Below are 27,364 nucleotides of genomic sequence, written 5' to 3' on the forward strand. Positions count from 1 at the left end.
AGACGCAGCTGTGTGCGGGACTCGTGCTCATTTCAAACTGGACCTCGGAGTGTGCTGTATGCCCAGCCCCTGTATTGCTGCACACCTTCACCGCTTCAGCAGTGTAGTCTTCAGGTCTGTGATATTTTAATCATGCAAAAGACTTGTAGTTATTAAAATGTTTTTTTTTTTGCGATTACGGGCATTTCCAATCTGTTCCACGCCTTCTGGTATGTATCCCACTTTACATCCTATAGGACACGTTACCAGATCTATGAAAGTCCTGTAACGGTACCCACGCTCAAGAGTCAATTCCAGATGTTGACGAATAGCTGTCTGGCAAAGCGGTTTCTTACTGGACAAAATCATCCAACAGGGGGTTTAGACACCGAGTATGAAGTCAAAGATCCGATGTAGTCCAACTCCATGTTGGGGGGGTGGTGAATAAAACCGGAGAAGTTTACTTTCACAGAGAAGTAGCATCTTACCTTGCCCATCCCACAATTCCCCTCTTCCTTTCACAAAAAAACAGGAGAACCACCAGACATTTCAGAAGAAAGTTGCTCCATTTTCTCCCCCCCCCAATGGAATTTGCAGTTATTGCCCTCGTTGTCCTCCTCAAAGGGAGATTTCCACTGGTGCATTTAACCCCTTTCATAGAAAGCTAATTTTAAAGCAAAATGCTTTGGAAAAAAAAAACACTGTGTAAATCTTTTCATTAGAAAGCGCGTTAGCGGCAGTCACGTGCCCAGCTCTGTGCTTCAGCCACCTGAATTGTTACACCAATCCGGAGCTATGAAGTGACCGAGGAGGCAGACTGGGCAGCTGTTTCAGGCACATCTACAGATCCCTTTCACCAGCTCGGAGGAGCTCGCTTCAGCCCTGCTTAAACACCGATCAAGCGCTTAAAAATGTATGAAGCATTTCATTGCACGCCATTGTTGATAATGTGCCATGCTCAAGTACAAAGCAAAAGGGGGGGGAAAAAAGCACAGAAGTCTTTACATGCATGCGTGGAGATATTGCTTTATAACCAAGTGGACAATCTTTTACAGCAACACTGATGCTTTACAGCACAGTCACCCCTTTACCACAGAATGTAAGGCAGTTCCACAAAGCATTGCTTTGGCACATGACGTTTGATCGCGAGTTTTAAAGCACAGTACTGCCCTCTGTAGGCGAGAGGCAAAAGCTCATCCAATGTGAGCATAATGGCTTTCTTTTCATCCCAAAGCACATCACATCATCCGCCAGTAAAGTGCTGCCCCCACCTGGGCGACAGCACCATTCTGCTCCAGCAGCTCTGTTTCACCAGATCAGGCCGAGCAGCAGGACGTTGCTATCGCCCACAGCACAGTTCAGCCAAGACCCCAGGGTTAACACCCCATCCACTCAAAGGCACAGGATCTTTTAGCATGTTTTCAAAGAAAAGCGGAGAACTCATGCATGTACATTGTACTCAATGTTTAAATGAGCTAGTCGAAAATACAGGAGTTACTTCCACAAGACCCCAGACCCTTAGGAACTGAGTGTCCTTTAAACCTTCTACCATCAAATATTTATCCCTGTACCCTGATCCACAGCTTGACTGAACAATACCTGGGTACTTCCCACTGTAGAGCCTTTTCAACAGCGATTTGAAGAAGCGTTGCAGGCAAACGGTACAACAGAAAACAGTAACCTTCAAGAAGCAAACAGGAGCCCCTGAGCCGCTGCTCCAGGCTGCTGGAGGTTTTGGAAAGGAAGAAGGTGGGCGACACGGATCCCAAGAAGATCGCTTTATTAGCCACTGAACAATCCTGCTCAGACGGCCCACTGTGCCCTCCGCTAAACAGACTAACTGCAGGCTACCATCGTCCCCCCACCCCGTGCTCTGCGGTCCACTCTGATAAAACAAAATCAAATATCCCATCAGGAGAAATGGCAAAAACAGCCGAGGCTCCGCTAGGACCTCATATCAAAAACCTATTTACAACATGCGTGGTGTTCCCCAAGGGCTCTCCCTCCGTGAACTGCACCTAGAAGAAAGAGAAATGGCCGTCTGAGTGCATGGAACAGGTTCTGTGAAGCCACATATTCATCAGGCAAACTACTGGTCTGTTTAGTATGAAACGGACATCTAGCGTGTGCTTTGTGCTGGGAATCTGGTTAACTGTCGGCACCAAAAATTTACCATGAAAGATGCTGGGGTCCCACTGCACCACAGAGAAAGAGAACTGACAAGGACCTGGTTTGTTTTTAAAACACCTCCCAGCCCCCCTTCCGAGACTAAGGCGCCCGTTACCTCCAGGAGCTGGCTGGTGATCTACTTCTTGGCAGCTGGCTTTCTTCCTCGCCCCCTTCCCTGAAGAGGAGTAAGGAAGACAAAAAAAATTGGACTTAAAAACCAAACCTCCTCCGAAGACCCACCAGCACGTGCCGAGCTGCAAGACTGTGGGAGCGAATGCCCCCCCCCCAACCCCAGGTCCACAGGAGCTTCACCCACTAGAGACCCACACCCTCCACGAACAGTGGCCAGACAGTGGTTCAATATTGCGTACACTTCTCAGGCTAAAATAATCCGACTATCAGGGCTTCTTAAAAGGGGACATTCGGATCCAAATTTTGAACCAAATGTTCAACGACCTCAAGAGTGCAAACGAGGACAGCTCAGGACATCTTCAGTATCAACAGGGAAGCAATCTCGGGGTCATTAGTGGGAACTGCGTGGAAGTGCGTTAAGACCACAGCAGGGCCGGTGGGAGTGTGGAACAAGCTGCCCAGCCATGTCCTTGAGGCAAAACCCAGGTTTCTTTCTGGAAATGTCGGGAGGAGAACCTGGGATCAATTGTCTACCACACCAGCTAGAAGGGCCACATGACTTCCTCTCTCTCGCACGGTCTCATGTTCTTTCATTCTAAATCCTCCAGTGACTCACTAAAGCAGGGCTGTAGTGACCAAATCAAATTGCTGTTTTTTTTTTTAAAAATCAAAATTAGATGAAGCGGACCGTACCTTTTTAGGTGGACTGTTCTCCTCTTCCGAAACAATTCTTCAACAAGAAAAGAAGAGATCACTGAGCAAGCGTTGTCCCATTCCATGCAACTGGATATAGCTCACAATTCAAAATCCAACCCAAACAGTCTGGATTTGTTTAATTCATAGATTTTTTTTTTATCATGTTAATGCTGGAGATTTCAGATGTATGCTGATGCACAAAACCCCAACTCAGGGTCTAATACAGATCAAACAATTGCTTTCTGGATGAAACATGATGTGCCTTAAAATGAGAACACTGCAACCTTTAGTACCTAGGTACAGCCTGCCTGGGCTCAAACTCAGACATTAACACAAGGCCGATTAACTGCATATTCCTTCCAGATACCTCAAGAGCTGAAAGCCAATTTAACAATATGTCTCAAATTAAAATCCTTTTTTTCCTGCAATTAACTAGGCTCAAACAGGAGACAAAGATGACCGAGGGGTATCCTCTGGACCAGTGCGGGGAACCACTGGCAGAGAGGGCAGGGCTACAACACAAGCAGGAGGCAGACACCAGCTGGCACACTCACTCTTCCTCCTCGTCGCCTTTCTCTGGCTTCTTCCTCTGCAAGACAGAAGCTCGCAGAATCAGCCCCGAGTACGAACGGTCACCTCACCTCACCCTGCCTCTTCACAGATGCTTATCTAGTAAGTGGAACATTTTGATCAAGCTAAACAAAAAAATTTAAAAGTATTAGATGCTTATTAGAGCATTAGAGGTTTAAGGGCAGCAACGGAACATTTGACAGCCCACTACTCTTAAGTGAAGGCGCTAGGTAACATTAGCCACTAACTTGATGAACTGCTGTCCAAGGTTTAAAAAACAAAAAGGGAGTTCTGAATTACAGAAACTAAGACTGACCCATTTTAGATCGCAACGCCACAAGATTGACCCTCATTTCCACACAGTCCTTCACAGGCCCGCTGTGCCAGCGGTGCCCTCTGCAAGCAGAGCGTTCAAGAGGAGCCCGGGTGCTGCTCAGGCTTGCCATCCTGCACGTGCTCCTGGTTTCACAGTCCCCTTCACCCACCCGTGAACACTTCGCCTTCCTCTGGAACAGTCAGGTCAGTGGCAGTCGAACAGGAGGGAAAACCCGTCTCTGCCAAGACCCGACATGGGGGTTTGGCGCCTGTCCACCAACTCCAAACTCCTCACATGCGAGAAGAGGATAATGAATCATCTCTTTTGTGACTGTCGCGGTTCCGCGCGGGCTCGTGCCCTCCACCGCTCCACCCCGCCACAGCTGGGGCGCGATCCCGGGTCTCCGGCGTAACGCACCAGGGAGCCAGCCGAGTGAGCTAAAGGAGACCTCCCCCAGCCCAGGCGGCTGAGGTCCCTGCTGCGCGCAGGGAGGGCGACGACATCACCGTGCCCAGACCAGCTCCGCTACGCCTACACTTGTGAGGAGTATAAGAATACCCACCTTGCCTGCCCCTGTATTCTTACGGGCAGGCTTCACAGGCTTGGGGGGCGATTCTTCAATCACCTCTTCCTCCTCCTCTTCTTCCTCCTCTTCCATGTCCTCATCAAATGAGTAATCATCTTCCACTGAAGAAGCATTAGAAAGGAGAAACTTGATAAAAACCCACAAAGAAGGCACCACAACACCTTACCGAAGCCAACTCTTCAGGCCAGGGCAACAGTGGCTCGTTGTCTGCTGCCTCACAGAGCTGTGGCCCTGGGTTCAAGTCCCAACCTGGGATACTATGTGGGGAGTTTGCATGTTCTCCTGCTCACACGGATTTCCTCCAGGTGCTCCGGTTTTCTCCCACAGACCAAAAAACTTACTGTTGAGCTTGTTGGCTTCTGTGAAAACTGGTCCGGAGCCGAGTGTGTGTTTGTGTCTGAGTCCATGTGCCCTGAGAGTCAAAATCTGCTGCATAGCCACCAAGAACAGGGGCTATCATTTTGGTAGGACTGCTCCCCCTTTCTTGACTGTGGAACATGGTCGAAACTCAAAAGGCAACTATGTAAATTTCCCCAGTCTGCTTTACACAAAGGATTGGGGGAGGCTGGAACAAGCCAGCCAAGCATCTTGCCTTTTAAACAGGTCACAGTACACTTTCGCCGCTACAGATATATTTGGACAAACCTAACAGTGTTGCACCTCCAGCATTGCTTACAGTACCAAACGTGTGCTTTAGAAGGACTACAAAACGCTGGGACGCACTCAAGCCCAGCGAGCACCACATGCAGATATAGGGATCTTCTCTTGTGCACTCGCACAGGCGTCTCAAGCGCCGCTACACAGCGATGCGCTCCGCGTCCTCATAGTCTCACCTGCGAAACGGAACCCCACCCCACGGCCAGCTCTGTGCGTTTTAAACTCGTCCCGGCTGCGTGCGCATGGCGGCGACTTACACGCAACGTGCTCTCCGCTCACATACACCGGCCCCGAGCCGGTCTTCAGCCTGAAGGTCACGGGCGGGATGAGGTCGATGCCAGACAGGTTGACCTGAAAGACAAGGGACCTCGTACACAACCTCTCGGAAGGGCTGGAGGAGCCTCCCAGCCTCGACAGGCACACGCAACACGGGCACCGAGTAACCGGACCGATTCACGGTCGGGAAGGTCCGGGAGTCTCCCAGAAATCGGCGTCTCCTCCCTCACCCCCCCCCCAAGTGATCCATAATCTCCCGGAAATCGCCCCCAGCTCCCAAATATTTCTCAAAATCTGCTCAACAACGCCGCATCTCTGTACAACGCAAGTTTGCAGAGAAAGTGAGATTATTCAACTGGACTGATGAGTTATAGTATTTAAAGTGTATTGCATTTATATAGTATAGTATCTATCAGCGAATGATTTAATTATATCGCTGTAATTTATTTCAAGAGGGAACCCCAGTCCGCAAGTTTTCAAGGGAGGGACGACCCCTCCCCTCCCTCCCTGAAATCAATGTTTCAAAGTTGGGATGTCTGGGTCAACAGGCTTCTGCGATTTCCCCTCTGCACAGTTTTGACTTGCCAAAATCGCTCCTAAATTCAAACAAATAGTCCAGTGGCCGCGCACACACGCTCACCGTGGGCATCGCGGAGGCCTTCAGCGTCGCCAGCGGCACCGCTCGGATCTCGGCGCCGTCCTCGGATTTGGAAACCAGCTCCACGATGTTGAACTCGTCCTTGGCGTCGGCGCCCAGGCACATCTGCGGGCGGGACAGCGGCCAGAGTCGGTGAAGAGCCCCAGCGAACCGGGCTCCACAACTCAATCACAGCACCCTTTCTCTCCTTGCATTATGTAAAATAAAACTTAAAACGGGCGACACACACACACACACTCCCCAATCGCCGCCAGCTGTGGACGTCAAACGTACCGTTCTGAGAGCCAACTGGTGTTGGTGCTTCGAGTCGTCAGTCGCAAACGTGCTCGTCCTGTCTTTTTCGTTCAATTCGCAACCTGTATGGGGAAGGGAGGCAAACGGCATTTTAAAATGTTACTCTGGCGCGGTCGGATAGTTTTTTTTCCCCATAAAACAAGGACCTCTCAGTTTTGTTCCCCCCTCCTCACACACTAGAGTAGCATATCTCGACTTCGATCTGTTACAAAATAAATGATGAGCTTTGTATTTTATATAAACAGTTAAAAAAAGGTTAAACCCAGAAAAAACTGCTCATACGCTTGAACCCCGAGGACAAGAAAGCTTTTAGGCCGCTAATTTCTCGAGACACAAACGTAACTTCGTTATAATCGAATTAAAAACGGTGAAATACCCCATAAAGTCGAAAGAGGCTTCTCCGGTTTGTTAGTAGTACTATGAGCCATTGATACTCTCCTCAAGCGATCTGTAAGCACGTGTATAAACAAAACAGCAAGTATGAATATTCTTTAAACGGTGGCGATGCAAGTGTCGTAAAAATAGAACAATATCGATAGGTCGCAGCAAACAGATCACCTTTTTTAATTATTATTATTAACCAAACGGAGAGCCGTCCTCCCGCTTATCACGGAGCATAGCAATAAAGCGATTTTGTTTCCCAATTCCCGGATTAAAAAGACGGGTGCAAAACGGGCAGGTGGCTCTAATGAGACTCGGGCCCTATCAGAGCTGCCGCTCGTCAATTGGTACCAGTGGACAGGGGCAGGTCATCAGTGTTGCACTCTCAAGACATTGTCGCCAGCCTCGGAATACTTAAAATGTCACAGCACGCAAACCCGTCGGTGCGTGTGATTATAATTGGAAATGCAAGGTGTGTTCTGACTGGGCGCCTTTTGGGTTAACGCATGTCATTTTGTTTCGGGGGTATGGCCCGGATACAGGTGACGAACATGCCCGGGGGGTCCTGATGGTTTGGCTGCAGAGTGAACCGCAAAAAAACAAAAGCGACCGAGCGCTGACAGGCTGAGGAGGAGGAGGAGGAAGAGGAGAGGGGGTGTGTTGCGTGTGCTCGCCTCTGAAACAAACAGACCGGAATCAAGGCAGCGGCGCAGTCAACAAATTAGTCAAAGGAAAAATAGAAAATTTAAAGCTTTTCAAGACTTTGGAGATACCCCTCTGTAAGGGACGGACAGTCACTCCAGTTTGAAGAGGTCCGGCACCCCTGTATTGCCACATACTGTAGGATTTGAGCGCCGTAGTTTGTCTGTCGAAGGAATTCTGCTGCCCTCTAGTGGGCATTTAGCGCCACGAGCACTAAATGACATTTCGTCCGGCAAGACGTCGCGAAAAGGCAGTTTTGTTAAACTAGTGACTTCCAGCAGAACTCAAATTTGCAGTTGAGTGGTCGTCACTCAAAAAAGATTTCAACTGCGGCGCTCACCGCTAACTACTTTCCCTTTGCAAACGGTAGTTTGAGCTCAGATTTTTGGAAGACACAATTGCCCCCTGCGTAGGTTTGCAACTCCCTTTGCCCTTGTATCTGTAATCCAAGAGATGTTCTCGAATGTCTAAGTACAGTGAGACGAAACCTCACTGCATTTATCCGTTTGTCCTCTAAATTCCGCTTTAAATATTTCGTAATTGACAAATATTGCCAAAAATGGATAAATGTGTCATATTTGGTCACAACTAGACACCCACTGGAGCTCAGCAGGTGGGAGCCTGGCCAGTGCCTGGATGGGAGACCTCCTGGGGAAAACTAAGGCTGCTGCTGGAAGAGGTGTTGTTAGTGTGACCTGTAGGGGGTGCTCACCCTGCGGTCTGTGTGGGTCCTAATGCCCCAGTATAGTGAGGGGGACCCTATACTGTAAAAAAAAAAGACGCCGTCCTTTGGATGAGACATAAAACCGGGGTCCTGACTCTCTGTGCTCAGTAAAAATCCCGGCGTGTTTATCGAAAAAAGTAGGAGTGTTACCCTGTCGTCCTGGCCAAATATCCCCCTGTACTTTACCAATCATGCCCCCCTAATAACCAAAGAGTAGATATAAATGAGCTTCTGGACTGTCCGAGATGTAGCCGACGGACAAAGTTTCATTATTCAGTTCGATTAGAGCTCGATTAACCTAGAAGAACCGTCGTGCCAATTAGTGATACTACCCCCATACTGAACGGTATGAGCTCGCAAGGTACCGACACGCCTGTAAGCGCACATTGACATTAAAATACGCAATTTATTATAGCAATTCAACACTCAAAACCGACTGTTTTTTTATCAGTAGTAAATTCCAGTTGGCGAGACGTGTGAAAATGCCATTAGAAGCCACTTATAAAGACGCTATGTGGAATAAAAATAAAGTATGCCGGATCAATTCTTTCACCCGCCTGCCACCCCGGTGTGACGCGGGGGGTCAAAGTTGAGAGGTCAGAGAGCATCGCAATGGCGTCGGTCGGAGGTTTGGATTCTCTGGTGAGGAAAATATGGATTAAAAAACACGTATAGAGCTTTGTGTTATTTCTTTTTCTTTTGGTCCCGCTGATATACTCTGTATCTGGTATAAACTGTGTCGTTTTTCGTCATGGTCCGCAAAGAACAGGAGAATAGTGACCCCACGTGTACCTCGCTGTCCCCGTACACGGCCGTGTTGTGGAACTGACATAACCAACCCTGTATGCGATTTAAAAGAATAAGTCTTTTTATAATTATTAAATTATAACCAGAGCTGCCCTTTCTGTTCAGCAACCGCTGAAACGTCGAGGCGTGGTTTTAATCGGTTCAAGGGAAGGCAGCGATGTTTTTTTTGCAAACTGGATCGCGAGGTTAATGCATAGGTTTCGACTGCTGTTGACAAATGTAGTATTTTTGTTTTACAGTAGTTGGACTAAAAAAACAAACTCTTTCGGTTCTCAGGGTGCGGAGGGAGCTGCCGCGGCCGCGCACGCCTTGTCTCTCCCAGCGGAAGCCTACGGAAATGATGTAAGTGGCATTCTACGATTCCTGTGCTAAAGCGATGTCTAAAAATGATATACAGAAAAGAAGATGTGGTGCTTACTAGCAGCTGAGTGCCTAGGAACCGAGGCCTGTTCCTGAAGTCTTGCACGCAAAGACTTCCCCCCCAGAGAGCGCACTGCTGTGTGTTTTCTCGCCCTGTTGAGATTATTTTAGTCTTCGGCCACATCTGGAAGTTCCCAGCAGTTCGCAGCAGTTCCCTGAAGTGTGTGTGTGTGTGAGAGATGTGATGTGTTTACAGAATACGGCAAGATTACACATTCAGGAATCACATTAATTGGGTAGCTGAAGATTTCCAAGTATGTCTTAAACAGGCTAGAGATAAAGACCAAACAGCTAGTGGAACACTACTGTTCAGGTTAACAGGTTCCACTTTTGTCTTTTACACAACACAATGTTTGCTGTTGTGTGCAAAGGCAAGTGCTTCAGATACAATTTCATGAATTGTTTAAGGAGGGTAAACTTGTTAAATGGGTTTTCTGAAATTATTTATGATTTTTAGCCTCAACTGGAGATGATGTGGGCGATGAAGGCCTATCAGCATGCTGAAATCTACTTCAACGTAAGTTACGTTCAGAGCAATTTTTATTCGTATATCTGCTGTAGCTGATAGTGCAGTGGAAATGTCATATGAAGCAGTTAAATTAGTCACGATAACATCTTTCCCAAGATCTCAGAATGATGGCATTAATCTTAACAGACACAAAGGCCGCAGTAGTCTAGTGTAACTTGGCATTGTTCATCATGCAGGGCCTAACTCAGACGCTCATCCCAGGGGATGACACCTGTACTGAACTATTGTGGAAAAAACTGCCTGATTATGTTTTGCTGTTGTTTGAGGGAGGGATACTGTATCAGCAAAAGGAAGAAAGTGATCACTTTTAGCCGCTGGTTTCAAAAAAGCATGCCAGGTATTTGTCGACACTGGCTTCTCTTTTCTCTCTTGACAGCTCATCTCCTCTGTAGATCCTAAGTTCTTGAAGCTTACAAAAGTGGATGACAAGATCTGCACAGAATTCAGGAAGGCCTTTCCCGATCTGAATATTAAAGTCCTGGACCCTGAAGATCTCAAATCGGAGCAGGCTAAGGAGGTGATGGACCGCTTCCGAGCTTTTATCATCAGTCTGTGAAACAATTACTCATAGAATGGCACTTAGGGGAGCTGGACAGCAAAAAAAAACAAAACAAACGTGATCATTTATGTTTTGGTTCTAGAAATGGAGACCTTTCTGCAATCTGTTTGAAGGTGTTGTCGAAGACTTCAACTACGGCACTCTGCTGCGCCTCGATTGTGAGAGAGACTATACCGAGGAGAACACAATTTTTGGTAAGCCTGTTGAGCTAGACGGAAGCTTTGCGCCGCTCAGACTTGTTTCAGCTCATAATGATGCTGTACTATAACTGATAAAGAAAAAATAATAATTCTACGCATTTGCCAATAATGCATTCAGGAATGGGTTCACTGTCCTAGCCCATTTATTTTTCATTCTCTGCAAAAGAAGTGTTTTAGGAAAAGAGCCTTGGCCACAGATGGAGAGTCATAAGAACATAATGACCATTCAGCCAATCTAGCTTGTATGTGATTGATCTTAGGATCTCATGTGGTCCTTTCCTAAAAGAAGCCAGGATATTGGCTTCAACAACATGGCCACGGAGCTTGTTACACACCCCCACCACCCATTGTGTACTGTAGTGCCTCCTGTCCTGATTGGAGGATCTCATCCATCTGTCTTGGGGGGGAAAAAAACAAAGGTTATTGGTTTCAATAACATGGCTGGGCTCTTTGCCTTATTGCTTACCAACTTTGTTCAGAAAAGGCTCGTTTTGTAAGGAATCCTTTCCCCCCCCACAGCTACAAGGATCCAGTTTTTTGCCATTGAAATTGCAAGGAATAGGGAGGGCTACAACAGCGCTGTGTTTGAGGCCAGCACCAAGGGCAAGTCGAGAGCCGTGGGCGAGCACCAGGAGCAGAGCTGATCTTCTGAGGTGCCCCTCCGTTCGAAAAGGACTTCCTCACGAGCGCAGATGCGCTGCCTTCTTCATTTTTGGAATCCGATTCGGACTCTTGACTGGCTTAAACAAGACTTAAAAAGGAAAAGACTTGACGTTTCTTTCCACGTTAAAAAGAGTTAAGGCAGTCAAATGCACAGATCCCCATCTGGACATGGTTCTCATTTCATGTCTGTCAATTTTTTTTTGTTGGTGGTTAAAGTTCTGTCCAGTTTTTCCTACATGAAGTCCTCTATTCAACAGTAAGGTTCTCACCGTGAAGCGTCAGAGAACATCGAGGGTTACTGACAGCACCAATAATACATGAACACTATTGTAGTTGGCGACGATCACTTTGGATCCCGAGCTTTGGGTGTTTTGGGGTGTCACCTGCCACTCGTCAGCGATTCTGTGTTCGTGAGACAGGGCTGTTGGCCCCACTATGGTAGAAGTGCCACTCTCAGTTTTCCTTCCCTTTAAGATTTCACTCAAGAGACGAAGGAAACATTGGCTGTTGTTTCAGTTCCATCCATAACTCTAAAGGGTGCTGTAGTATTTCCATTTAAAAATCATCTACCGTATTTGGGATTTCAAAGCTGATAAATGGGGGGGGGGGGAAAGGATTTTATTTTATTGAAAGTAACCATGTTCATTTTTTGTTGTTGAGGGAGAGGACATCCCACACTATTGTATTCAATGTTAAGGTCTGCAGCCGAATTTACAAATGTCAGATGGGGTTGTTGTAGAGTAGACCTGGGCTCTCAGCTGAACCATTGATTGACTTCGTATTACAGTTACATTGAACTGTGTTGCCTTTTCTCTTTAACTATTGTAAAACAAATTCCCAAAACTGGAGGAGAAAGTAACCTTGTAAATACAGCAATCAATTAAAGCCTTAATTGAACTACACAAGTTGCTTAATTAATGAAGCTCAACTGCAACAGAATGCAGCATGGAGGATCCCAGCATTGGACAGGGCTAGTCTCCAGTGAACAATAAACCCATCTGCCTGTAATGAGTGGTTGTGCAGTTAATGACTGATAATGGAGGGGCTGTGATTTTATATTTAAACATGCCTGTAGTTCTTTATCCTCTGAAAAAAAAATTAAAATTGTGTCCAGTATTGCAATAAAAGCAGCAATGCAGGACCCCGAGTGGGAGTCTCGGGGTTTCATCCACACCCTTCATGAGTTGTCTCTTGTCAGTCCTCGTCCATCAGGATGACAGTCTTACACAAGCTGAATGATGATGATGATGATGATGATGTTGTACAAGTCCCAGTGTCAGTCGCTGGTTTTGGTGCTGCGTGACGAAGGCCGGCTTCCTCGGCCAGACAGTCATGCTGATGGGAGTCTGGATGCGATGAGACCGGTTGTTTCATGGATGGATGCAAGGAAGTCAGCCTGTCCTTCAGCCTGGTCACTGGTACAAGTCGGATTCAAAAACAGTCTTTACAGAAGAAATAATACAACCTGTGGGCTGTAGTTGTACAGATAATCTATATTTCCCAAGCGCTTGCCAGCCTGCGACATGGGGGTCTACTACTGTACCCAGCTGTGACGTACTTACCGTCACAGGTCTCTATGGTATCTGACTTTGTAAGAAGGCAAAAAAAAAAAGGGTTCTGCCGATAGACCAAAAAAAAAACCTGACAAATGAAATTCTGACTTCAAAAGGGACTAGTGAAGACTCGGCCCAAACCAGAAGCAGCAGCCGACTGTGCTTTGGCAAGGAACAGGTACGCCCGTTCACATGGCTGTGCTGGGTTTCGTGACCAAGCAGGCCGACGTGCTGCTCGCGCTTCAGAGAGTGAGAATGAACGCAAACGCGTACAAGGGCTTTGCCTCGAAACCGCTCGGAGAGCCACGGAGAACACGGGGGCGGCGTTAACTTTGTCCACAGTGGCCTCCGAACCTGGTCTAAAATGGCATTTTGTTCAGTGCATGCAATTCTGAATTGGTCCGCTCAGGTGGACTCCTGGGGGTTTACTACATCGAGTCTTAACTGGCAGTCTGCTCTCAGACGGACTATACTATGCTGCACAGGAACAGAAGTGAAGGAGGCCATTTAACACATCTGGCCCGTTTGGTTTCTAGTAGCTTCCTGATCGGAGGATGCCTCCAGCTGTTTCCTGAAAGAAGCCCAGCTACAGGCCTCAACAACAAGGCTGGCAGCCTGTTCTCTACTACCTCCACCCTTTCAATGAAGAAATTTTGTTGCTACTGGCCAATTGAGCAGCCAGGCTCTTGGGCTTCAACAACACAGCTGGACAGCTTGTTCCAGTCTAGTTCCAGTTCTACACTGGAAGGGGCTGATGATATGGAATAAAAAAAAAAAGAAATGCGTTTCACATGTAGAAGCCTGTTTTCTAAAGTTCAGGAGGCACGCTGCCGATATTCCTGTATGTACTCTAACCAATACGTACACAGAAATGTAATTTCAGTATAAACCATTGACGTTTATTTGCAGTCACAATGCTTACACTATATGCAGCAGACATCCAAACAGGTCAACCAGCTACCTTATCACTCAATGGACCCAACACACAGTCGCCAAGGACGCATTCACATCAGGGAACAAAATAAAAAAAAATGAAAAAAAAACTATAAAAAAAATAGTATTCATGAGTGCCGACAGGTTAGAGATGTTCTAGTCTTCACAAACAATTAGCAGCAATAGTTGTGGAGAATAACAGAAGTTGCTAATAGAAGTCATCACCATTTGATTTTGAGCTCCATTGTACTTCACTCTGCATGATTACTTCCGCCGTTACTAAAACAAGAAAACGGGGGGTCCTTCGGAAGGGGGAGGAGGGTGGTTCAAATTAATTTTGGGGGGGGGGGGGGCGACTGTGCCAGGCCTCTCTGATTCGAAAAGACAGGAGGGGGGGGTCTCGCCAGATCCCGGGTGGGAGCCCCCCCCCCCCGCGCCCCCCAGTTCCCTGACAGGAATGAGCCCGGTCTGGCATCTGCAGCACACACTTCACATCTGCATCTGCAAGGGAGCAGGAGTTTCTCGTATTTACAGATTCGGCTGTACGTGGGTCGACCGCAAACGTTACAAGGAAAATATACAACATGATTAACATTGAGAAATTCTCTTTTCAGTCCCCCTCCCTACCCCCCTGCCAAACACCTATCCTTTTTCACGCATTCTAGTCCAGTATTATGCATCACCTGTATATATATATATAATTTTTTGCTTTATTCTTCATACAGACACAACCCCTCACTTCAGCACTGGTTCACTACTAGACTCTGTAAAAATTGCAATCACACTGTTTTCTTTTTTAAATTGAATTATTATAAACATTGTTCAAAATGTTATGAAAAGAATGTACATTTTGTTTTATACAAGGCAGGCAGAAGCGGAGTACTACAGGTACCGGCCCTCCCCTCCGACCCTTTTGCAAAGGAAAGGGTTCAGGAAGGGAACTTCTCACTTTCGCAAGTCCATGCTCCACTCCCCCCCCCCAACCACACCCCAAACCCTAGCTCGCACCCCCATTCACACACAAGCCCTGCCCCCCCAGCACCCACCCCCACCCCACCCTGCTCCTCTTCTGCTGCAGGACCCCTGGGAACAGACTTGCTGATGTAAAAAAAAAAGGGGGGAGGGGGGAAGAGGTGGAGAAAGAAGAGGAACAGGGAGGGATGGGAGGAGGAAGAGGAGGGGCAGGGAGGGAGGTGGCGGGGTGGAAGGAGGAACAGGGAGGGACAGGAGGAGGCAGGGAGGGAGGGAGGGGGCGGAGGAGGAGGAAGAGGAGGAGCAGGGATGGACAGAAGGAGGGAGGGAGGAGGAAGAGGATGAGCAGTGAGTGACAGGAGAAGGAAGAGGAGGAGCAGAGAGGGACAGGAGGAGGAGGGAGCGCGGAGGAAGGGCGGGGGAGGAGGCTGAGGCCCGGTCAGAAACGCGCTCTCCAGAGACGCGCCCCTCCCGCGGCAGCCGGGCCGAGGGGGCGCAGGGGCGGCGGCGCTCGCGGGGCCTCGCCGGAATGTCAGCTCATCATGTCGTTGCTGTTGACGCCGTACGTGGAGTTCTTCATGGAGTCGTTCACCTCCCGCCGGAAGACAGAGAGGTTCTGTGTAAACCTGCCGGGGAGAGGAGGAGGAAAGCCGACTGTGAGGCCTGGACAAACCTGCACGTGCCTGGACGTGCCTGCACAAACCTGCACATGCCTGGACGTGCCTGGACGTGCCTGCATGTACCTGGACGCGCCTGCACGCACCTGGAGGTTAGTAACACCTCTGGAACATTGCTTCGGTGTCTCGAGGACAGAGTGCAAATCTAACGCATTCAAATCGGGAGCTCCTTGAGTGTGACGAGGCTTTGTGCTTGAAGCACAGATAATCAACCTTCTCATCTCAATATCACACATGGCCTGCAGAGGTGTGCACGTGAAATATCAGTCGCTTCTGAGCTCAATAACAATGTCCAGCATGCAAAACTTTCACTACAAGGTCACTGTCTGTGGCGGCTTTTAGGGTGCCGTGTTGAGTAACAGATCTACAACACTGAAGGATGTTACTTCTAGTTACTCCAACACGTGAAAGCAACAAGAGCTTGGCCTAAGGTTTAACAGTATTAGCTGGAACTTTAGGTGCTTATATCTTCAAGAAACGGATGCAGGGTCCAATAGTCAGTGAGCTACTCATCCAGGAGAGGGTTAGGCCACTGCAAGTCTAACCCAGAAGCAAAGGGTTAAAGACGAGACTGAGAACTCTGCTCCCTGCCTGGTGGCAATACCCATCGGTATTCCATTGTATGGCCACAGCAGTGGGGGAAATTTAGAACAGCCATCAGACCTAACCAACTTGCATTTGGGAGGTGGAGGGAAACGATGGCCACCTGGGCAAAACCTGCATGCAGCTGGGGAGAACATGCAAACTCCACACAAATGGTGCTCGTCGGGAATCAAACCCCTCACTATGTGGTGAACTATGGACAACTAGCCTGCTACTGTAGTGCAAGAAGAACGGCAGAGCTGGAGTTTTATGCAGAAACCGCCTGGCAACAAATCCTTTCCCTTATAACACCTGGATTAGCTATTCTATGCAACAAGAGCACCACACAAAAACACTTCCAAACAGATGAAGATATTTACTGAAACTCAGCAGTACATAAAATATTAATGCTTAGAATAAAAGTGTGCAGGTAAGGCAATGCCCAACACGTTATCTAGCTACGAAAGCGGTGCAAATAATTCCTCTTTGCAAGCTTTGTGTAACAGCAAAGAAAATGGCATTCTTCAGCGGTAGGGCAATAGTGCAAGATTGTACACACCTGTCTCGGTTTTTTGTGAGTAAGTTGCGTTCAATGCCTTCCATTAGATTTTCAAAACACAAGTGCATGGCTTGCTGCTTTTCGGGAGGCTGGCTGTTCACTATGCTGTTTCTCAAGTCAGCAAAATACTGAGAAAAAACACACAATGCGCACACACAGAAAAATGGGTTAGTATATGACATGTCTCATGTCTCCCCCTTCTTAATTAGGCAGGTCTACCATGTCAAGCCTGGAGATGTGTTCTGCAGGCTCAGGAGCCAGCTATGCTCTTAATTACAAAGAGCGTGATTATGTAGCAAATTACACTGCTGTTCCCTCAAAGCCATGAGACTTCATTCCCCGTTTTGCCGATAATCTGAAGAAACGTGGGGCACAAAGACTGCACAGGAGCCAATTCTCAGCACCTGAAGTGTGAACTAAATCTGAAATGGTGAATACAAATGAGGGAGGGGAAAAAAAATATTCCAGATGGATGCTTTGCTTCTCTTTCACATACTGAACCGAACACTCATTAGGCCGCTAATGGTGCTGGCTTTTCCCACAGTCTCCTTTAGGCTCGGATATTCTTGCCCCATGGAAGGGGAAGACTTCTGAACAATTTGTACAGTATCTTTCCATTTCTGTAGAGCTAGAGGCTTCAGCAAGAACTGTGTGCGTGAATATGGACCTTTGACGGCATGATGTTAAAAACTCGATCACAACAAGTAATGGTGGTCACACGGGGGGCTGGTACAATTAGTAGATCGTATTCCAGGCTTCATAATGTGAAAAAACGATTCTGGGAAAATCGAGGCCGACTTACTTTCTCGTTTAACAAAATCAGGCCCAGCAACGGCCGTGACATGGACCACTGGTTCCGGCAGTCTTCGAAAATGATAATGTTGAGCACGGTCGACAGCATCTGAAAGGCCCCGTTAATATTTTTCTTATTATAATTAAAACAAACCTCTGCTCAAAAGCAACCAATATGTAATAGTTTGTCTTGGTTAAATATCAGCTATGCGGCTAATTTTCCTATGCTGCACATCTACACATACTGTATTGCTATAAGTTGTATATATCACACAATGTGAAAATAACCAAGTTATTACGTTTACCTGAGGTTCTATAAAACCTGTGCTCTCCTGAGATACTGAGATAGCAATAGCTGAAAAGTTACTTAGCAAAAAACACAGATCACAGGCTATTTGCATGGTCACGGCTTAGAAATAAACATTACGGACTTATCCAAATCATCCTTCGACTTGCTTTAAAAATTGAAGGGCTATTTCTTGTTCATTCCTGTGTTTATCAAAGAGAAAGGATTGACGATTCAGTAATATCTGAGTTTCGGGGAGGGAACCCTAACCCCAATACTTACTTCGAGGAGCTCTGAAACCCGGGGCCCCCCCGTCAGCGCTCACCTGCTGTATCATTTCGGGGTGCTGCTGCATGATGTGAAGGAAGCGGTCGCTCTCCTGCACCATGGGGGTGGACCTCTTCTTGGTGCTGCGGGACAGCTGCTTGAACAGGTAGGTCACGATGTGATCCAGGCTGGAGCAGCAGCCCGTGCACACCATCGTGTCTGAGGAGAGAGCGCAGGGAGTGAGGGGGCGGTGCTCGGGGGAGGCTGAGGCACAAAAACCTGCTCGCTGGGGAAGCTAGGGTCCTTATGTAGAGTGCAGAGCACTTCAGCAAGAGGGCTTGCTTCAGAAAACCCCGCTGTATTACAGGTACTGAAATACAGTGCCAAGCGAAAGAATTCAGACCCGTCAGTGCTGGAATACAAATGATACACATCTTTTTCCAATCAACACCTATTATCAGCAAAATTCAGTTTCTGACTTAAAGGAATCTGCTGGCATATGATGGCATTCAACACTGCAAGCAGCAGCTGCTTTTACACGTGAAAGTATACATGATCGGCTTGTCTGTATCAAGACTACATACTGTAGTATAACTTTGTCTGTAAAACCCAACTGAAGAATGACTATGTAAATGGAAGAGCCCAAGAAAATGTATACTATGTGTCCTTAGTAAAACACGTTTGTCTTGATATCCAGTGAGACCTGTGCCATTTGCATAAACAACACAAATGAATGCATTTACCGAGCGCTGTGAGTCCTTCAGAGATAGAAGACAGAATGTACATGATGACGTGAGGCTCCAAGCTGGCGATGAAGTTCATGTGGTCTTGGGTTAGCACTTCCAACAAGGAGTAATATGACTGGCTGAGTTTAGGATAATCCTGCAGGACACAGAGGAAAAAAAAAAGGGGGCTTCACACTACGAAGCACTGGCCAGACTGCTGACACAGACTGGGGAACAGGAGGACTGCCGTCACATGTGAACATTTTTCCCAGGGACCAGGGAGTTCGCCTCGCCGTCACTAACCCCAGCCCTGCTCAATTTTGTTCCAGCCCACCTCCGTTACACAACTGAATCCTCAACCGTCTTAATAACAGGACTGATTGGTTTGATTGTTTTCAGCTCAGCCCTCTTTATCGACTGCTTTTTATAAGTACAGGAAACTTTCCCCTAACCTCTCGAGTAGAAAGACACACTTGCAGATGTTCTGCTCGAGCAGCTCATCTGTTCAATGAAGGCTTCAGCTGGGAAATGAAGCTCAGCTGGAATTAACATCAGCGGGTGTGCGCGGGGCCCTCTAGGACCAGGATAAGGAGCCCCTGACTTACAACACAACTGGATTGCTCACATAGCGTCATTTCTGATGTGGCATCCTAGAGATCTGCACAGGATTAGTTAACGATTTGTTTTCAGAGTAAGACTTCAAAGTCTTTTTAACATTCACCGCAGTGGAGCTCTACAGAGATGCACACCACCTGAAGGCTCTGGACCCTACACATTTAAAAGAACGTGAAACCAGTTTGCATTTTGTAAGCTCCTCAGAGAGGTTAAGATCCCCAAACTGTCAACTCAAAGGCCTGTACACCTTGCTGGGACATAAGCACTGGAGTGATGAATTCAGAGAGATGTGGAGTGATCTGGCAGCTGGGTTCTGTCTTTGTGTTTCACTGTTAGAACACATCGCTGCAATGGGGATGGGAGCTAGGAGAGCCTGCTGGTGCCCTCTGCTGGTGACAGAGACACTCACCAGTAGGTCGCTGTGCGGGATGGAGAGCAGGAGCTTGATGAAGGTCTGTAAGGCGTTGTCTAGTGCATCGTCCCCGTACAGGCGGAACACGCCGAAGTTCACGTAGTTGCCACTGAGCACGGCTTTCAGCATGGAGAAGCAGATCGAGATTCCTTTGAGTTTTAGTGCATAGACTTGATCCTTCGGGACCTCCCCTAGTGTTAGGATACGATTGCCTGAGACAGAAATAAAAAAGAATTGGAAGGAAAAGCAGTCAAGTTGTATCCCACAACCAGGGGAAGCGCTTGATCTCAGTCTCCTCCCTTCGAGGGTGAACGGGACTGTCTGACACCTTCACAGCCAGATTGCAATGCTAGTGGACAGGTCCTGTCCTGGAAGAGTGCACGAACAAATCTGTATTTAACAACAGCAGTGGACTGTGCATCCCTTTTTCCCCAACCTTTTCTGACCGATGTCTGTTGGACAGCACTTTGTTAATTGTGGACAGTCTTTGTCATTTCCTTCTTTGACTCATGGATCATGGTGAGGACCCTGCAGGACTGGCACTTCCAAGAAGCACTGGCTATTGCTGAGCCTCACTTCAGCAGGTGGATACTAAATTTAAAACCCCTCTCTCCTCCTGTAAGTGAGCAGGAGCCTGGAAGAGGATCGGGGCTCTCTGCTCAGCTTAATGCATTGAATATCACATTACAGACATTATCAGCAGGTTGGGGTAAAAAGCAGGAGACCTTACTACACAGGAACATTTATTTCATTCGACTAGAACTACAGCTGCTGCCACAAGGCTTTGCATCAAGAGAGGCTGACTGTGCCGTGTTTAGGACAGAACAACAATCCATTGGATTAACTAATCAATAATCAGCGAGCCTCCGCAGGTAACTAACATTGCTGAGGCAGCATCACACAGAAAACAAGCCAAAGGAATTCTTGTCCTCAGCATCAGTGGTGTACGTTGAAGCTCCTGTGGGCTTTGCAATTTGTACCTTTCAGTGCAGCTGTGAAGACAGCTGTAGCCATCTGTGCAGACTCAAGTCTTACCATATGTAGTTATCATCTTGCTGGTTTCTCTGAAGAGCAGGATTCCATTAGGCGACGACACATCAAACTGTAACCTTTGTGACCTGGAAACGATACAAGATAAACAACGCTTTGACATCCAAGCGCAGGCACCCTGGACTGCGGTTAAGAACCCTCTGAACAGACACTTTAAGGTTTAACAACCAAAACAGGATCATGAGCAGCAATATGGCAAGTAAGACAAAACATTGGGAGATATAAATACCAAAGCAGACTCGCATGGTGAGACACAAATAAGAAGACCTGCTGGACCCCAGCCTGCAAATTTGCAGTTAACATTTCATCCGGGAAGAGCAATTTATGATTCGAAAGTCTATTGTTTGTACTTGACAATGCAAGCCTGAAAAGACATTGCATTCCTCTTAATATGGTGTAAAAAAAAAAAGCTACGAACAATAAAATAATTATTTTATGGAATTTTTATATTTTGAACATCAAAACATCCTCTTGTAACTTCAACACATTAACCCAGTTGTTATCAGGAGAATGACAGTCTGTTCTGGAGCAGGTGCAGTGAGATTGTATGGACCAGACAGGCGATGCAGGCGAGTTCATGATGACGGTGAACCTTTGTCACATCTGGAGTCTGAAGCCCAGCCGCACCTGTGCCCTGCCGCAAGACGCGTACCTGTTGTGCACAAGCTCTGCCATCAGCTTGAGTACTGGGGTAGTGCAAGCAGGGTCGTGGTACCACAGCTCGATTGCTCGCTGCAGGATCGGCATGTAGGAGGGGTAACTGCACGGCGAAAGCTGAGGAAAAGAGCGACTGTACAGGAGAAAAACATGCTGCTCACACAGTTCGATAACCAATTGTATTTTGGACACTAGAACACATCACTTAGAGGGGGTTTTATCTGGCGCTCAGATATCTGCTTATATTGTAAAAGAAGAGGGCATTAGGATAAACCATTTCATTCTTCTTTATATATATATAGAGATGCATATACGTAAATGAGCACACGAGTAAAACAGAAAAATGCTATTGGCTCCAACAGTGATTCTCAGCATGTATATATAAACTTTGTTAAAAAAGATCTGATTGAAGTAGTCTCTAGGGTTATTTTTGTGGGTTAATGAGGCAAGAAGATTTTCCAGCTGTCCCAGTGCTAGCTCCAAGGACGCTGTTCTGCATTTCCCCTGTCTGACAGGTCAGGGGAAAGAACTGTGGAGGATACATCCAGTCGAAGAGCATCATGAAGCTGGTCTTGGCATTGAAAGCAAAGGCAATGCCTCTTAAATCCCTCACCAGGCCAACCAACGTTCTCTGGAAATAAAATAGATCAAAACGGATGTGTTTGATTTCTTCAAACAAAAACATCCCAACCTGCACCTGCCCGAGAATACCACCATCTGCCTCACCTTGGCTTCCTGCTCGTTGAAGGTGTTGGTGCTGAACATCTGCGCCACTGCCTCGAACGCAGCAGTCAGCGGCAACATGAACTGCTCGAACTGGTCCTCATCTTCACCTGCAGGGACACAGGGAGAGCGAGACGCCATGAGTGGACAACGCCAACGCAACACAAATGTTACCAAACAGATTTAATTAACACTAAGCATCCAAAACGTACGCTTTACATATGTATCTCACATAGGTTTATGTATTTATCCATATTCTTCAGGGCATCCCTCTCTCACTAACTGCACAAAAGGACAGAAGTAAACTATCGTGAACCCAGGCTCACATAAGCTCATCAGTGTGTTGAGAGGGTCTCTATGAACTTTGTACACACTTTTTCTGCGGAAGGTGCAATATTTTATAAGGTGACCATTCAGAACTGGTTTGAGCTGGATTGGAAGAATGCTGGACACAAGGGCTACTGTGTAATTCTATGCTGTTATATAGGAATGTGTGCTATGGACCTAAGTAACCAATTTTATTAAAAGAAGTTATCTTTAGTAAATAGGGAAGTAGAAAGATGTGCGTGATTTTGGAACACTGCCAGTCTTGTAAGCACAGGGAATCGTGACAGATAACAGGACAATATTTAAGGACTCTTCTAGTTTAATTATTTTTGAGAAAAATACACCAAGAATCTCTGTGCGTTTCGTTCCCATGTGCATGAAATAAAAACTTTAACTTCTGAGACGGACTCCTGACATTCCTTTAAGGGGAAGCGGGAAACATTTCTCCAACACGTGCTAGCTATACAATATCCCGCAGAAGCAGGACATTAAGATTCCACACAGGAGAATATCGGTGCGTCCTAATACCATATATTCAGACTTGACCGAAGCAGCAGAAGAGACAGGTCACTAAAGTCACTTCTGAAAACATGCTGTTCAAACTACACCACTTACATATAACATTGATGAATGAAGAAACACACTAAACTCCCCACCCCCCCACTCCCCAACACTCTCTAAGGTTCTTACCCAGGTCGACCATGAGGAGGCGCCCCAGCGCGGTGTAGAATGTGGTCCGACACCTCATGTCAGTGAGGTTTGACTGATTGTTAATGCCCAGGAATGAAAAGTGCTCACTCTGTCAGGAGAAGCGGGACAGTGTCATGTTCCTGGGGATTTATCACTGCTAAAGGATCGTGGTGTCTATCCAAAAGGAAGCTGCTAAGAAGGCAGACTACAGTTTAACACGATCAGAGCCTTTGATCTGGCCGCTCTACTTTCAGACACAAGAAGGCAAGCACAACAGGACACTGAAGGAACGCTACAAAACTTCCAGCAGCACAAATAACTGCTGGCTGTTGTGCTAAGGCAAACTTTTACCACAACAGTCATTACCCCATGAATACCCCCATACCCCGTGTGTTAAGCTATTTCATCTACATCCATGTAAACAAAAACAGAAAATGAAATGCATCAAAGCAACACAAAAAGAATGAGGAAGTGCTGGCCAGCAGGACGGTACTTACTGTGTGGTTGTTCAGCATGAACTGAACCGCGCTGAGTTTCACCAGCTTCCTGACGCTGCTGTAGGTGCACAGAGAGTCAAGGACACACACACTTGTGACACACCAGGCCCCGGTGCGGCCACAACGGGCTGGCTCACTTTCTACTACACAAGCGAAACCTTCTCAACACAATTAAAGAGACACAGGCAAACAAAACTGAATGTTAAAGAACACCGGACGTCAAATTTAGAGTTTCCCCTCTTCAATTCTTCACGCTAGAAATTAGCCTCAAAGCGTCCGGCCTGCATGTGAGAGAACTATACTCAACAGAGCTCTTATTTGCACTTATTCTTCCCCATATTTCATTTAGGATATATTCCTTATCATGTGCTAGGCTTTACACTCTGTTGTTCAAATGCAGAGGACATTTCCATGCTAGTGCACCTGTCCAGTCAAGCCTTTTTAAAAACAGGTTCCTCGAGGCTTGGGGAGACTGGGTACAAACAGCCAGAAGCAGAGATCTGAAAGGGTCTCTCTGCGTGTTTTGGAAGTGATGGCCAGTACTCTGACTGTTTGCTTTAAACACATGGCAGCCATGAGCCTGCACCCTGCACATGTCAGATCAGCAATCCTGGCCTGTGGGACAGCTGCCTGTTCCCGTCAAATAAACCTGTGTGAGAGGGACAACTTGTAGTAACACACCAAGGCAAGAAGAAAGACATGACATCCCACAGTTCGTTTGCATCAAAGGATATCCAATGGACAAGTCGTTGAGAAGCTGAAGCGTCTTGGAGGTGATCGGCTCACATCTTCCCCAGTATTTCAGATTGGTGATTCTTCATCAGCCAGAGAAAACAGTCTCAGTTAGCTTCCATATGTTTTGCATGAACAAATCATGAGCACAAGACAAAGAACTCATTTCAATTTGATGGCAAAAAAAAAAAAACCCTTGCATGGTCAGCTGCTTTCGCTGGCCTTCATAAAGACAACAAAGCCTAATCCATGCAAGTTTTAAAGGAAGCAAATGAATGAGAAAAACAGCTAGTCTTAGTATAAGAAGAGCTTCTGGCTAATGTTAAGAAAAGCAAGCCTTCACTGGACTGCAGCTTGCCTGCCTGAAAGATTAAATCGTACGTACATTTTCCCAATGAACACACTGAGCACCATGGTCTCATCGTTCAGCCCCAGAACTTCAGACAGACGCCGATACAGCTGCAGAAAAAACAACAAAGACTCAAATAAGAACAAAAAGAAATTGCCAAACGCTACAACAGCGGTCACGAAAGCACTTTATTCCTCTTTAAGCCAATGTCTATCCATCTGTGCGTTTCAATCACAAAAATTTACAAGCCCATAAAAACTCCAGATCTCTGAGAAGGGGGCAGCTGGTGCTTTCTGGTGCTTGATGACTGTTTTAGGGGATGCAAAGGCCAAAAGCAAAGGAAGTCAAAAGGAAACTGCAGAGCGTTCCCTGTTTCATATAAGTGCACTGGCCAAAGTGGCTTGAATGGACTTCTACAGCATGAAGGGCTGACCACACACACTCGGCTCATTCCAGACACTGTTCAGCTGTTGTCAATTACAGTCCCTTAGATGTAGCTCATCTGACGGCTTAATTTCCGTAATGGTTAAATGAGCTTAGTTTACAGGGAAAGGAGACTCCTGACTGTCAGTGGGATTTCAGTTTTTACGAGCTGCAGGCTCTTGTCTAGCTGAGAGAGGATGCGGTTTTGGACGCTGGAATCTGGTTACCAAATTTTACAGGACATACAGAACTGATGTCAAGCATGTTGTTTCTGTACAGCTTGCATGACTGAGGCTGTGGCTTCTAATCCCTAAAATGCAACACAACAGCTTGCAAAGAGGAGCCTTACCCCTTTCCCCAGATTAATATCAAATCAATTTTCTTCTTCGGTCAACACTGCACACGGGGGCTGACTAGTTAACAGCAGTTAACAGATGACTAGACACAGGTTTTATGCAAAAAGGGTTTAAAATAAAATAAAAAAGGCTGGGCTGGTGGTTCACCCTTCATGCTGGTCAGAAAACCCAATCATTTGACTGTGGTGAATTACCGACCACAGAGCATTACTGATCAAATGCCGAAAAAAAAAAAACATGTCCATAGAACCCCCATTAAACTGAAGCCCAATTCTCCAGCTTTCTCCCATACCGATGCACCTCCAGGTCCTTCCACAGGTTTACAAATGCAGCATGGTGAAAGTCAGCGCAAGCTTTATTTCAGCGAAAGCTTCTGAAATGCACATCTGAGCCTGGGCCAGCAGTGAGATCACAGGGTGGATGAAGCCATCCTGATCTTTCAATGCCCCACAGCTAGAAACCGAACACAGATCCACAGCCACCCTTCACCCACGTCAGTACACCTGGTCACCCCCAGGAGGCAGCCCCTCAGACTGGACTGAACCCAGTTTGGTGGAGGAGAGGGAAAGAGGCTCCTGCAAGGTGAGAAGAGGGCACTAGGGCTGTTATGTGGGCACTAAAGCCTGACTCCCACCGGCTTCGTCTGGCACTGGTGGAAATTTCCCTCCAGTGTGCGTGGGCTGGCACTGCAGTGCCCTTCCCTCTGGCCTGGCTGTTCCTGAGCTGCACTAATAACAGTACAGAACAGGTCGGCCCAGAGAAACTCTGCCTTTCTGTCCTGCCCAAAAACCAAGTGAAAGGAGGTTAGATAAACACAGATCAGGGGTCATCTTGAGAGTCAGAATTGGAATTACAACAATTCATTAAAATCCCCAAATTTGCTTCTTGTACATGCATCAGCTTAAATAAATATTTCCATAGCTAGGACTCTATTCGTCCCTTTATGTCAGAAAAATTATAAAGGCAGTTATGATGCACCACCATGCAAAAAAACAAAAACGATTTCACTGGCTGTTAAATGCAGTATCTCCAGATAACGCTCCCTCGCAAACACAAATTAACATCAGCACGGAGAGCACCGAACAGAGTAATACACAGCAGGCTTGCGTTGGCAGCACTTGTGTGATGTGCACACTTGTAAAGCGTTCCGTTGTCAGGCAGGAGATCATTTCAGTTTGATTCTAAATGTCAGGGGAACTGCACTCCTCAGCTGAAGCGTTCAGATGTAGGAATCATTCAGCTGCAGAGTTTTTAGGTGCCAGTAACCTACTGCAGTGCCAGTGCCGTGCTGCCCAGGTCCAGCAACCCCTGAAAATGTCTCTGCGGCTCAGTCGAAGTTCCTGGCCTGTAACAGCCAGCCTGGCTTCACCTCAAAGAGAGAGCAGGTGTGGCTGGTCTCCCTACCCTCCCTGCTGGCACGAGGGAATCTGGCTCTGTAGCCTTAGGAAGCAGCAGATGAGGTTCATGAAAACAGCTACAAGGTATTTCACAATTTGCTTGCTCCTGTCTCTGCAATGAAGCCATATTCTTATACGGTTTCCCCAGCTATGCAGATGATCCCCCCCCCCCCCCCTCTAAAACCTCGAGGGAGTCTTTCCCAGCTGAACATCTGTCTGTGATGTCATATTGGCGACTCAATTACAGCGCAGCAGATATTTTATTCCCAGACCTGCTGCTTCCTTAGGGAACTCATGCATAGCGATAGCCTTTATAAAGGTATCAAAGTAACAGAACCCCGAGACGAACTTCTCAGAAAGGAGGGCAAGTGTGATGCATTCAAGCATCTGCTCGCATGTCAGTTCCCTGTCGGGTTTTGGCCGATGCCCTGGCTGGCTTGCATCACTTGACAAGGCAGAAAAGCTAACAAGT

The 27,364-nt window shown here is 47.0% G+C and overlaps 3 protein-coding genes across 3 annotated transcripts in view; 1 reads left to right on the forward strand and 2 right to left on the reverse strand.

Moving 5' to 3' along the window:
* Positions 1-1,948: 1,948 nt before the first annotated feature.
* npm2b (nucleophosmin/nucleoplasmin, 2b) lies at positions 1,949-6,761 on the reverse strand. The gene is made up of 9 exons (XM_088909475.1): positions 6,710-6,761; positions 6,313-6,395; positions 6,022-6,144; positions 5,363-5,456; positions 4,425-4,549; positions 3,531-3,565; positions 2,974-3,010; positions 2,264-2,323; positions 1,949-1,997 (listed from the first exon to the last, which is right to left on the reverse strand). Exons 1-8 carry the CDS (start codon positions 6,759-6,761, stop codon positions 2,285-2,287), a joined length of 588 nt encoding a protein of 195 aa, XP_088765601.1. The 3' UTR covers positions 1,949-1,997; positions 2,264-2,284.
* A 1,973-nt stretch (positions 6,762-8,734) lies between these two features.
* On the forward strand, positions 8,735-12,491 carry pbdc1 (polysaccharide biosynthesis domain containing 1). The gene is made up of 6 exons (XM_088933192.1): positions 8,735-8,782; positions 9,224-9,289; positions 9,825-9,884; positions 10,273-10,413; positions 10,538-10,649; positions 11,175-12,491. Exons 1-6 carry the CDS (start codon positions 8,753-8,755, stop codon positions 11,297-11,299), a joined length of 534 nt encoding a protein of 177 aa, XP_088789318.1. The 5' UTR covers positions 8,735-8,752; the 3' UTR covers positions 11,300-12,491.
* Positions 12,492-13,753: 1,262 nt separating this feature from the next.
* xpo7 (exportin 7) overlaps positions 13,754-27,364 on the reverse strand; it is a 41,987-nt gene continuing 28,376 nt past the window's right edge. Inside the window, exons 15-28 of the mRNA XM_088933179.1 lie at positions 24,753-24,826; positions 24,370-24,450; positions 23,636-23,699; positions 23,139-23,247; positions 22,125-22,231; positions 21,941-22,029; positions 21,394-21,501; positions 20,727-20,809; positions 19,689-19,903; positions 18,683-18,821; positions 17,998-18,158; positions 17,397-17,495; positions 16,595-16,722; positions 13,754-15,402 (exon numbers count right to left, since the gene is read on the reverse strand). Of these exons, the coding sequence (XP_088789305.1) occupies positions 15,309-15,402; positions 16,595-16,722; positions 17,397-17,495; positions 17,998-18,158; positions 18,683-18,821; positions 19,689-19,903; positions 20,727-20,809; positions 21,394-21,501; positions 21,941-22,029; positions 22,125-22,231; positions 23,139-23,247; positions 23,636-23,699; positions 24,370-24,450; positions 24,753-24,826 (1,551 nt within the window). The 3' untranslated portion in view covers positions 13,754-15,308. The remainder of the gene's footprint in view (positions 15,403-16,594; positions 16,723-17,396; positions 17,496-17,997; positions 18,159-18,682; positions 18,822-19,688; positions 19,904-20,726; positions 20,810-21,393; positions 21,502-21,940; positions 22,030-22,124; positions 22,232-23,138; positions 23,248-23,635; positions 23,700-24,369; positions 24,451-24,752; positions 24,827-27,364) is intronic.

The sequence above is a fragment of the Atractosteus spatula genome, chromosome 2 (assembly GCF_055471065.1).
Source record: "Atractosteus spatula isolate fAtrSpa1 chromosome 2, fAtrSpa1.hap1, whole genome shotgun sequence".
Lineage (NCBI taxonomy): Eukaryota > Metazoa > Chordata > Actinopteri > Semionotiformes > Lepisosteidae > Atractosteus > Atractosteus spatula.